The sequence below is a fragment of the Varroa destructor genome, unplaced genomic scaffold (genome assembly GCF_002443255.2).
Source record: "Varroa destructor unplaced genomic scaffold, Vdes_3.0 BEIS01000001.1, whole genome shotgun sequence".
Classification (NCBI taxonomy): Eukaryota; Metazoa; Arthropoda; class Arachnida; order Mesostigmata; family Varroidae; genus Varroa; species Varroa destructor.
Window position 1 is genome coordinate 42228539 of NW_019211454.1, and position 13094 is coordinate 42241632.

Sequence of the window (13094 nt, forward strand, 5' to 3'; positions counted from 1 at the left end):
TAACCTAAAATACATTTTATTACTTTTGTTCATTCACGGTTTACGATATGACATGCGCCATTTTCGGTACTACATTGAGCGAAATACATCATTGTAAAAGGGGCTAATAAAAAAAACTTTATAATTCATGTAGGTCTGACGCTACGCCAGATCGACTATTATTCTTATTTTATAAAACACATTTGCAGAATAAGTATATGCAAGCCAGTAACATTACACAATGCAATACCATTTATCGGTAATAATATTTTCCTACGTAACATATATGTCGTCACATTAGGCCGGAGGAACCTCTTCACACTCTCAGATGTTTAGCTATTGGTAGTTTAAAGGTCAGAAAAGCTCTCAATACGTGACTTAGGTGCGTTGGTAAGTTTTTATACGCGATAACTTGACGTATGTAAAATGCACCAACATAATTGCCATCAGGAAGCGAAGTTAAAGAGTTCCATATAGGCGTACAAGTATAGGATATGCCAGCTAAAGGTTCACTTTTTCTAAGGCTGTGTAGTGGAAACAACGATTTTTTCATGCGTCATAGATATTATTCCTGACAATTATAGGTATTCGATAGAATGGTATAACGTAGAATAGCTATTCAAGTAGTTGACATTGTCACGTCGGGCTTCGTTCGGGCAATCTTCAGACATAGTCCTAGCAACGAGCTATAGTCTAAGCCGTTCGGCGACCAGATGTGCTCATTTCAGATCATGCTCATATTGTCAAGCAGCAAACTCTGTATTAACCGGCTCGTATAAGCCTATGAAGATCTTGCTGAAATATGTATGATCTTGCGTCCGACATTTTGACTAGCCAAGGAGTCACACCTGTTTGTACAAGCAGAATAATAAATAATGGCTTCGATAACGTGTTTGTTCGTTAAGAAGAACAATCGTGGCATGACGCCTCCTTCACTGAATACATCATTCAGAGTATCAAGCCATAAGAAATTTGCTTTTACTCACAATAGGCACATCCTTGAAATCGTGAGTAAGCGATCTGCATTAAGGATAGATGATTTCTCGTTGGAGAAAAATCCAGTGCGGTCTGGCGCTTCGTTCTGGAAACGACTAAATAGCAAACAATACGGTGCCTTAATTTAAAGTAAAAGAATTTTAATTTCATTGTTCTCAAAAGGTATATGTCTGACCCTTATGACTTGATGTGTGCGTAAGTTTTTGTGAACAAATCATACCGCTACACACCCATTTACATCAGTTTCTTGAAATATAGTTTGGGCGGCAACGATTAACTTCCACACTGTTCTTTCTCTGTTATAGATTTGTCGTTGTGTCGTGCTGAAATCTCCTCTGGTTTTTCTCCAACTGCGTAATCCCTTGCAACACGATCTATTGGCAATCTGCAGTGACTCAAGGAGCTCTTGATGTCGATAAGAGCTTGTCCAGCGCGTAGAAACAAGATAATAGCTCAAATTCCGAAACGACGCACTGTTATTCATCGTGGTGGGTTTATTGTAGAAAAGATCGACTTCTGTTTGGTATTGCGGGTAAGCGCATGCCCATTGCGACACACAACCCGTCAAGCTTTAAGTGACGTACGTTGTGTATACGCATATATACATTATATATATATATATATGTGCACGCACTGAGCGTTAATAACACTAATTTTGCAGTTAAAATACGTTATGTTCATTCGGAGCTGGCTGCATCACCACTTTTTAAGGCCTTTGTAGCTCTCCTGTAGTCGATGAGGCCTTGATTTGAAACTGTTATAGCTTGCTCCAGATGCGTGTGCGCGATACATGTTCTAGTTGATACTGAGATTTGTCCAGAAGACCGTCTCCGACTCATCAAAAGTCTATGTCCGTGCTGAACAACATAAAGGGCACCTCTGCGCCTTTGTGCAGAAGTCTTAGAGACTTTCTAACTACCTTCGAGATAGAAGGGTACTTCCATTGGATTCCAAGAATACGTGCCAAAGCGCTAGTTTCGTCACATCACTGCCGATTTTCAGGTTACTAGCTCGCGCGTGATGATGCGTCTCCGGAATGCTGAACGCGAGCAGATTCAAACTGACAAGTGGAAGTGAGAACAGGGAACATGGCCTTAGCGATTTCTTACACGTATTCCAATTACGAAAGTCGGGAGTATGTTAAAACGTGGCATCTAAAACTTCCAAGTTTACCTGAGCATCAGTTATACGCACTGGGTGGCTGTTGACCAGTACGTAGTCGAAGTTAAGATTTCCTGCGATAAGGTGCTTGCGATAATGTATATATATATATATGTATGCCCAACTTTGCTTAAGAAGAGTAATTATTGTGTAGCTTCAACGAAGAATGCCATTAGTTAGTTGAAGGGAACTCTATTCGTTTATCACTGGCCTGGGCTGCTTGATAAAGAGATTAGACGTTCCGTAAGAGAGTGTTTGTCACGTTGGAACGAAAAGGGGAGTTCAATCCTATAATATTTCATTGAAGCTGACACAGCATGGCTGGAATATAATGTTCATTTTTACCATTTTATACCGCTTACCATTTTTATTTTCGTCTTAGGTCACAAAGAAAAGCCTACGCGTCCACGCTTACATACACATATCTATCTAACTGGTTTAAATGAAGCTTCTGCATTTTAAATGCCTTTTTGTTAGAACTTCGTCTGCTTTTACGATGGGCCACAATGCTACCTTCAGGTCATTTCTAAAAGTATATTAGACCTGAATCAATACTAGCGTATTAGGAATATGCTTACCTGAAATGTATGAAGATTGCTGCTGCAGCCACGAGGAACGCCAATGAGACAGCCGAAAACGAGACGAGAATGCACGTCACCGCTAAGGGCATCATCGAGACGGGAGGTGCTGGCGTCTGTAGTAAGAGAGACAAAATCAATAAAACAGCAGTAGGACAATAGGCTTAAACGAACAAGTTTACGCATAGCGGCATAATTAATGAAAAGTAAGTCATAAAAGAGTTAATTGTTCGATACAGGGCTACGATGATCAAGCAATAAGCGAAAGCTATTGATAATTTTATGCACAAATAAGCCCCAGGCTTCTCACTCAGTAACCTAATAATTGTAGGACACATAACAGGCAACTTCTGTTTGATGAGAAACATGATCAATTAACTGTTCTAGCATTACTTTTTCTTTGCCTTTCTTGATTCGAACGATCGTGGTAGAAAAAACCACGCTGGATTCACATTCATCGGAGCAAAGATACCAGTTTAGCTTAGTTTAACTTGTTTTTAGTGTAAGTTAGTATTTAAGTAGTCTTCTTCTTCTAAGTAAGGTACTATAGTTGCTCCAATTTTCTGCACGGTCTACCTTTGTCCATTTTATTATCACCATTAGGATTAGGAAGGTTGAGATATAGCGATCCACGGTCAGCAAAAAATTTAGAAAGCCTAGTGAAGACAAGTAGGTCTATTGTTCACAGAGATGCTGCTTAAACTGCAAGTCGACTTTCTCCAAAATAAAGACAAGGGACTTACCGAATGATAGGAATATTTTACAACTCCTCCGTATAGCGAGTCGCTAAGGTGATATACGGCACAGAATTTGAAAGCGGATCACAAGAATAAGTTCAGCCACGTATAGATGTACCGGTTGCGTTATTTTAATGTAAAATCGCGATATCGGAGAGAACCCGCAACGTCTTTACGCGTTGAGGGCATCATAAAAATAAAAGACGTGTACAAACTACGTATGACCCAAATATTTGTCTCGATCAACACGTTCGTTCGAGCTTTGGGTTTTTCCTCATTTTTCCGATCAGCCGTCGAGCACCAATAATGAATCAGGACGCTAGCAAGTACCTAAAATAAGCGTATTTGCTACTTTATAACCAAGATCTGCAATTGGGACCGCGCTAAGCTACCGGTTGGTCGCCGTATATGTTTCAGCAAGGCTGATTAAACACTTTCTAAAAAGCTTACTGCAAGCCAAGAGAAATGAATCGATTATTCGTTCCGCTGTCGAGTTTCATTATAGAATCTTGATTCATAGCGTGACTGTAAAATTTCTAGTATTTGTCAATAGTTGCCCCCTTCAGTTGGGGACATTCGAGCTAACCTTTTGCAGCTATCCTCTCCATGAAAGTAAATTTTCGGAATCACCAGCAAGGATTAGCTTCATTAAAAGGGGTAGCCGTGATGGGCTATGTTGAAAGTTATTCTTAGTCTTCTCCAATAAACCTACGAAGTAACTACGCAAGCAATGAATAACCTACTAGGTTTGTAGTTAGAGTTCCTGACATATTTGCCAATCCAAGATAGAATTAATTTTTATTTTTAAAAATTGGTGCAAATATATGTTATGCCACTTCAAAAAATATAGCTAATAAGCAATGTAAACCCAGTGATAGTTTTCACGTATGAAACCGTTTCTTGTCGAAAACGACGTAATCGACTTCCTGGTGAGAAACGTTACCTTAGGCTCAGAATTCGAAGCTGTTTTTTCTTTTTTTTATATTGAGCTGTCTCTCAAGTTTTCATCCCTCATTGAAAAAATTTCCTAAAAAATTATTTCCCCCCAGTGAATATATATTTTAGTTCCAAACGTTGAATAGATCGTATTTAGACTGGTCATATTCGTTATATTGAGCTTAGCTAAGCATCCATTATAAGCCTGCCTAAACACGGTCCATCAGGTAAATAATCAAATTGATGTCTACAAAGGTCAAAAGCTCTCTAAAATCTTATGTTTTCAACGTATTAGACAGTGCTTTTATGTGATAAATATCTTAGTGCTATAACATTATTGTACCTTGAATCCCTGCTTTATTCCGACGATGAGCTCAGGACCCCAAAGAGCTGTCGTCGATTACTTAAAGTCGTTTGCGTGCGTTCCAGTATTTATGCCGGTTTATATAAATTCTCCATCGACATTCGGGAACTTATCACGCAATTTGCACACACTGAACGTCAACTTTCGCACATGTAAAATTTACAACACAAGCAAAACTCGTTCAAAATGCCATATTGCCGAGATTAATAGTCCAGCTTTTTGCGCGTCTAAAAACTGGGGCCTAAAAAAATCAGGCGTCTAGGACAAGCGGCTTACGCTTGTTTGCCGCTCTAAACATAGTTCTGACAGATATGCTAACTGAAAGATCGGATAGCTAAGCAAAATCGGATGACGCAGGTAAAAATATTTAGGTGTTTGATAAATTTATCTTAGGTATTATAAATCCAAATCAAGATGAGTCTGATGATCGTTCAGGTACGCATCAAACGGTCTGTGGAAGTATGTTAGAGTATTGATTGGAGCTCCTAGAAGGCGCTCAACCCCTACCTGGAAAAGATTCCAAACTGAAGCATTTTTTGAAAAATTAGTTTTCTTGACCTGAACGTTTATTTCTGAGAACATACAATTCGTTAGTAGTCACGTTCGGAAAGATTACACGTTCTGTAATCTCATGGGCGTATACAATATGTGATTTTATTGCGGAAATGTTGAATTCTGTAGTACCTGTTCCACCGTGGCTAAAGATCGCATGGCACAAAAATCAATTTTTTTTTAAATTTGGTGGTCAATTATTAACTTTAAAAATTTTTTAAAAATTAACAACCGGCAACTTTAAATGTAATTGGTTTATGATCCGTTAATAGAATCGTCGTAATAGTACGTGGGTGACTTTTAGCGCAAGCGGTCTAACAGAGATAGGTACAAAACACGATGGCAACGTCAAGAGCTGCCAGAAAGGTAGTTGAAGGAAATCAAAAGAAACCGGCAGGGTAGGTCCGGGTAACATTATGATTGCCTGTCGCTCAGAATCTCTGCATAACATTTTGCAATAGAACCTCTTTGAGATATAATAAGGAACATTTTCGAGAGGCCTAAAGTTTTTATTAAAGAAAAATACCAATGATCACCTAAGGCCATACCTACAACGACTGAAATCATTGGAAGTAAATCGACAAGATACAAGGGAACCGCAGGATTAAAAACAAATAGAATAGAAATATGGGTTCGATCTTTTGTGAACGAAAATCATGTTTGCACCCACACTACATAATTATCAAGCAGCGAAAAAGTATCAAAATCGCTAAAATTGCCTGGTAATATCAGCCGGTATAGACCACACCGCTTTTGAAAGAAGAGTAATACTCGTGTCGTATAGTGATACAGAAATAATTATGTTGAATTAATATTAGAACTATAATTTTTATTTTTCCAGCATAAAAGTCGTTCAGAACAATTCAACAGACGAAGCTAAGTTCATCAGACGGTTTTCATGTTTTATGTCTGATATTTCCATTCGATGGCACACTCATAAGTTGTCCCATATCATTAGTACAGTAACAACAGGCTTCTTTTCATTATTATTATTATCTGGTTCGATCGATAGTGGCCGCTATTCTTTAATAAATAGTATCTAGCGATAACGTAATATGTAAAAGTGCTTTTTCGGGCTTATATCGTGTAGGTAGGATTAGCAGTCGCCATCGCTTCTTGCCAACTTCAAAGCTGTCACAGCTGTGGAAGTTGGTTACGGAAAAAATCAAGTTTAAACTTGCTAAAACCTGCTGGGATAACATTGTCTTCCAAACTTCCCGTCTCACTTATTTATAAACGGCCCTTACCTCTACCATCATAATATTTAGTATGAGCAAGGAATCAAAAACGTAATAAACGTCATCTATAATACATTTACTGTGAATAAGCTTGGATTTAGTCTCATATGGATACGCGCCTGTGCTTTTTGCGGAGTTCCTACGCAGGTCAAATTAACTTAATGCGTTTATAAAACATCTCAAGGTCGGAACTGCACGCAACTCATGAGCAGTCGGGATATCAGAGTCTTCTCTGATGATTTGTCGAAAAGAAGAAGTGTACAAAAAGTTTGGGTAAAGGCTTAGGATAATAAGTGTTACTCCTTGGGTAACAACCACTAGGTAGCACTTGGAGAAGGAAAGACAAATTTGTCGCTTCTGCGAAGGTCCCTGTGGTAAACTAATGGGTTACGTATTTGCCTGCTAATCTTAGGGACGCGTTATTGTCTAGGCTCGTATCCGGGCATAGATACATGGTTCGTTTCGTGCTTGTAACCAACAGACTCGAAACAAGAAGAGAAAGGCTAGCACCATATTCCATAATGCCTTGGATCCCAGGATGATGATACAAAAATTTGAATAACAGAAGTGCTTTTAAAGGTTTGAAGTCATCGTGGTAGGTACAACCGATTACTAGACGATATTATACGAGACCGATACAACGATTATTAGACCTTTCATTTTTTTCCTAGTACACTCATTACAGCCTATGTTAGCTCATTAGAGGTGGCTCGAACGAGTTTCGCCCGCAGAAACTTCCATGAACCAGAGATTCAGCCAAACACAAACGTATATCGGTTAGGTCTGGAGCCCGTTTTATTACTATGTCGTTTGTTAGCGGTCGTATATACCTAAAAAAAGTGAAATAAAACTCAATATTTTGAAAATGATTCCTTCTAACACAAATATTGACCTACTAAATGATCTTACCACAGCTAGTTATATCATGAGTGAGAAACCTAAGTATTTTAGCTTAAACACCTAGATAGCAGTCACATTCTATTTTTTTTACTTTTAGTGAAATTAAGAACTCTGTTAGTGTGAGTGCAAAAGTTACAATAAAATGTTAAATTCAAATCATATTCAAGTTAGTGTGTACTGCTATGTTTCTTGGGAGTGTTTTCAAAGATAATTTTCCATACCGGATTTCATTAGCATAGACAATTAGTTTTTTAGTTTTTGGCACTGTTCTGTTCGGACATTTAAAGGACGGCTTTTAAAAACCCGATGCAAAATTAATTTTAGGATTCCATTCAAACTTAAATAACCACCGGCCAATCGTCAGTAGGTCATATGTTCGACGAGTATAAAGCATGAACAAAGGGTCGCTCGACATAAATCTAAAAAGCTTTCTTATGTCCTATCGAACGGGTCCACGACTCAGTCGGTCATAAGTCCGTCATGTCAAACTAAGCACCAATAGAAACTAGCTTTGTAGCTGACTGGCTTCGCGTTCAGCTCGTCAATATGCGTCGCCGGTGTGAATCAATTTTTTTTACGATCTTGCTCTCCAACATTATATTTTTTTATGTTCGAAATATAGGAAATATGTAAGTTGGTTTTGTACAAGTCCTGTTTTTCCATTTTCGTGCTTCAGAATCTGTGAAAAAGATGGAAATCAAAACGAAGAACAAAAGAGTTTTGGTCAACGATCCTTCCTTTTAAAAACAGACGAAGTTATCGTAAACAAAATGAGCAGACGAACAACGAATAGTTCAAAAAGAGGCCTCAACGGATCTGTGTCCTTAACACACTCCATATAGTCCACATAAGGGAAGACAATTTAAGACTGGTGGATTTTTGAGGAGTTCACAGTTTCAAAGCAACAAGTATATGCTCGTTTAAATAGTTTGTTACTATTGAAAAAAATAACAAGATGTATATTGATTTTGTACCGCGCTTCGGCTGCTATAGATATGGCTTCGTACGGAGCTTTTATTCTCTGGCCTTTAAATTACCTGCTTACAATTTTTTTTCTTTAGAGGCTGGCCTAAGCATGCTTTATTTCGTTCCTCACCGTTTAATGACGTTCCTAATATAAAGATTTCGCTTGAGTTGAAGAGACTTCAATAGAAGTATTTTTATTGCAAGAAAACTTCTTTTTATCTTAGATACTAGTGTGTGGTCATTTATAATTGTAAAGTTTACGCACAAGACAGTGTACCCTACTCTCGTGGTCTTTCGAAGCTCACACACATTCGCACACAAAATATACTATCGACAGAACATCTTATTTTTAATATTTTGTAGCTTTTGTCAAAGGCAGTGGCTTTCGAAAACATTTTCAATAAGGTACGTCAGCGTAAGTTCGTTTTGTCCTAAGAATCAGCCATGCATTAGGTAAATCTTTGCATGAAACATCTAGAGGTAGCAGTAAATCAAATCAGCTAACTAACTCAAAAAACTATTACGTATATACGGATTTCAAATACTTCACACGGGTGCGCTCGGTGACTTCAAGCTCAGCCATGGCTCCGACAGGTTCTGTGTGATGTGTACATGACTAGCTGGACACTTTGTGTACGATTACGACGTTCCGCATCCAAAAAGACAACCTACAAGGCCTTCCGTTAAAGAGGATAAACATGTCAGATTCATATTCTCCATATACGCAAAAGCGCAGTGCAAAAAATTTACTAATCGAAAGATTAGTAAATTATTTATTATTATTATAGTTAATAGATTATTCATTGTGACCCACATTTGATTATTCATCGTCATAAGCCTACCAGTCCCAGAGCGGTGTTTAGGGCTCATAATACGAAGGACAACAGGTTATTGACCTTTCTGAAACTGTGGCCTATGATTGCATCGGCGCAACTTCAAGCCAGAACTTAACAACTGCGTACCATTTCCAAAGCATTTCTTCATTAAATCTCGTTATTCCTTCTATAGAATTTGTTTCCATGTCACACGTTACTTTTTTGTGGTGAGGTATCTTCCTGCACTAATCGTAATGGCGGACGAGAGACGACATACAAGGAAGCTTCAGTTGGCACAAAGTTGAACGTGTTATTGATCATGGTAGCCGCTATCGTCGACGCTCTAGTAGCTTGCACTGGTTAGCCAGGACCGGCAAAGTCATTTCCTGACAAATGTGTTGCGTACACGACTACTGACTCGGTTACTCGCAGGAATAACTTTCCTGCATAACGGCCCTGTTACTCTTCAGTCTATTCTGCTTGTTGACCGCTGTTAATGCATTGCTTTTTTGGCACAGCTTGTTTTCTTGATTTACTTTCTGTATTTTATTTGCATAGTCTGTATTTCTCCGCATCTTTGTTTCTTCCGAGGAAGCGCTCTCCTGATCCTTTGCAATACCACAAGCAGGTATCTCTCCATCTATCTATTTCAGGAACATTAATCCGGCATCGGGATGCCCTCGCCATCACCATGAAGCTTCCTCATGTATTTTTCTTTGGCTAATAGTCCTGCATAGTTTTTTGGAAATGAGATGACAAGTTTTTTTCGTAAATCGCCAATCTAAGTGTTACTAATGGCACGCTGTCGACAAAATGGGTTTATTATTAGACATCTATTTATTTTCTCGATTCTAGTTATAATCTTCCCGCTTCCAGATAGAGTACACTTTCGGAATCTGGACTAATTCTCAGAGATACTTCTATTGTTTATCGCTAATACATGACCGGTTTCCATCTTATATATTCCTACACACAATTTGCACCTGTCGATATCTTCCGAAATCTGCCTTCCCTGTTTGCTTTTATTGAGAGCGACTCTGAAGACCTCATCACGCGCACCTACTAATACCTTCTGCAGGCGTTGAATTTGTCCACGATGCTTTCTAGCTCCGCTGCTTGGTTACTCGTGTGACCTCCGCTCCTGTGACCATCGCAATAAGCATCTCCTTTTCGGAAGAGCTGTGTTCGTGTATTCCCTATGTGTGGAATGACAGTTTTCTGATGTCCTCTTCTTCCGTTCTCGGTAATTTATCCATAACCAACTAATGCAGTTTGCGCTCGTACTACTTGCGTTCCGCTTGTTTCTCATTGGCAATCACTCGTATAGTTTGGTGGGTTTCGTTGACGAGTTAGAAAAGTCATTCCTCGTGTCGTCTTGTAGTCCGTTTGTCTGTTTGCTTGCGTAGATTCATCTATCGGCAACGCAGCTGCTCCCTCTATTTTTGCAATTGATTAGCAATTTAGGTGCTTCATTAGCGGGTTAATGTGTCCAAGTGTTCCATTAGTTTAAAATAGTAAATCAAAGAAAGAAAGTTATTACGAAACTGGAGATAACTTAAAATCCGGTTGAATAATAGTAAGATAGTACTACTATTTAGTAGTAAGATGCTAATTAAAATAAAAGATAGCTTGAGCAACTTCCTGCATGCTTCTTTTAACATTGCTTTATGTCCACTTAAAATCATGGTTTTTTCTTCTACGAGGCAGTCAGTTTATCTGTTCTGTCGAGATATTCTTATCGTAGTATTTGTTTTATGAAGAACTTGTTTGCAGCCAAGACTGTCTGATGGTCTGATGTCATATACAATGCAATAATGACGATAGTAGTTTATCTGTGAGTAGTTTTCACTGGTGGATTTCACCGTTAATCACATTGGTGTTAACTATGGTCACGTACGTATACACTTCATATTAAAGAACCTAATCTTCTATACCTCTCTGTATCATCCCACACCTTCTTTCGACGAGCAAGCTTTTCGAAAACAATAGTCTTCTGTCACCCATCCTTTAAAAGCACACAATAACTAAATCTCGTCATCTTTTTCTACTGTATTATATTTTTCTACGTGCGCGAGGAAATATATTTCTTAAAAGAATGGCACCTCTACATATTGGTCCTACAATGGTGACTTGTTGGTTATACATTGCCAATTAAGTTTTCGTGGCCAATAGCGATGCCTCTGTGTCTGTTCGATCGAGTCAGTCCTAAGGCCGCAATTTTCTCCTGAGAATTAGAGGTGCGTCACCAGAAATTAAGCGTCATAAGAAGCAGATGCGTCGAGATCCTTGAAATGTATACAGAGTTTTAGAAGAACAAAGGAAGCCTGCCATTTATAAAATCTTTACTGTATGGCTAATCGAATTGGGATATGAGTACCAAAATGCGCTGTTCTGAAGACTACTCCTGACAGCAAGATCCACCACTTGGCTAAGGAGATTCCTAGACCTTGCGATATTTTCCTATATCGAATCATCTCCTCTGATGTTGCCAGGCCCCAACTTGATGTTGAGACTCAACTACTTAATAAACTTATTCAAAATTATATTTTAGTAATTTCAGCGAAATCATCCAAAGAACGGCGTTTTAGTTCAGTTATACGAAGTGGCGATTACTGGTACAATAAATGATTTTCTTGTGGTCTACTCAAAAAAAAACTTAAATAATGATTTTAGTAATAGTGAAAACCCCAATAATAGTTTCATAGAAATGAAAGTCCAATAATTTTATTCTTTTTTTTACAAAAAAAAAGCTTTTTTCTTTTGCTGTATGCAGAATTGTCACTCACGTTTTGCAAAGATGAAAGGGTCTTTGTCGTCAAGAATGCTTCATATTGCGACAGTGGTTCTGCTTTTTCGGCCTGTTTGATTCCAGCGCTATGCCACTGACGTGGCGTTGAAGTCCCTTACGATCACTTTCATTTAATTTTCAAATTTGTCTGCGGCCTTGTGAAGTTGACCGTACATTCTATGTAGCTTTCCTGTTTCCAGTCATGCGAAGCCCTTACCTTTACTTGTTTATGCTATAGGAATTGCTCGCTTTTGGCTAATGAAACTTTTACCCCTATAACTAATAATTCCTATTTTTTTTTCCTTCAGTGTATAGAACACATTCACGGTGCGGTTCAGATTTCCGTACTTATGTTGAATAGATTATTATTATATTCTTTTGGTACTTTCTGCTGCCCTGTGCTGCTGGATGTTCGAACTCCTGGCGTTGTTTGCCATTTGCCGGGTTTTTTTTATATTACCTGGGAATCATTTGTACTTCTAGCAAATGGTTTCTGTCTCTTGTTATTCCTGTTAATTAATTTTCTGTCTGTTTGTCTGTCTTTGTTTCTATCGGCGTTTGCTACGCCTTTTTTATATTCCCTTGCTGTAAAACACACTGTTGAATTTGCTGCGAACATTTAGTAGAAATCAGCGGTACATTTTTTAGCTGCATGTTGAGAGGTTTCCTCAATATACTGCTGCTATCCAATTATCTTCGCAATTCTCGTTTTTGCTCTATCTTCTAGAAGATTACGAACCGTTATTTGTAACGGATTCTTGCACTACTCCGACAGTGGTATCTAATTTGTAGACTGCTTGTAATTTATTGACGATCAATATCCCGTCGCCATAATGATTCTTTTCCGTTAATTTCTCTTTTTCGATTTTAACCCGATCTGGATGGCGCGGACGGTTAGTTTTACGTGGGCTAACGTGTTGAATGGGCCACTGGGTGCCAGACACTGAGATGTCATCGTTCCTTGAGTGTTCTCATCTGTCGCGTCGGTCTTTAGAATCAATCGCATCTATCCCTAGTAACGATCGTTCTCACTAACAGGTGTGTCGCAAAATGTCCTGTGATCGTTTTGGTGCTGACGCATATT

The 13094-nt window shown here is 38.6% G+C and overlaps 1 protein-coding gene across 11 annotated transcripts in view; it reads right to left on the reverse strand.

The window, feature by feature from the left end:
- The window catches only part of LOC111252529 (parathyroid hormone/parathyroid hormone-related peptide receptor-like), a 99446-nt gene that overhangs the window by 31726 nt on the left and 54626 nt on the right, over positions 1 to 13094 (reverse strand). For 8 of the 11 annotated variants that reach the window (XM_086977985.1, XM_086977987.1, XM_086977990.1 and 5 more), the window contains 2 exons: positions 2715 to 2830; positions 966 to 1070 (listed from right to left, as the gene is read on the reverse strand). In XM_086977985.1, coding sequence (XP_086834111.1) covers positions 966 to 1070; positions 2715 to 2830 — 221 coding nt within the window. The remainder of the gene's footprint in view (positions 1 to 965; positions 1071 to 2714; positions 2831 to 13094) is intronic. The other 3 variants (XM_086977984.1, XM_022810618.2, XM_086977991.1) reach the window with 1 other exon arrangement.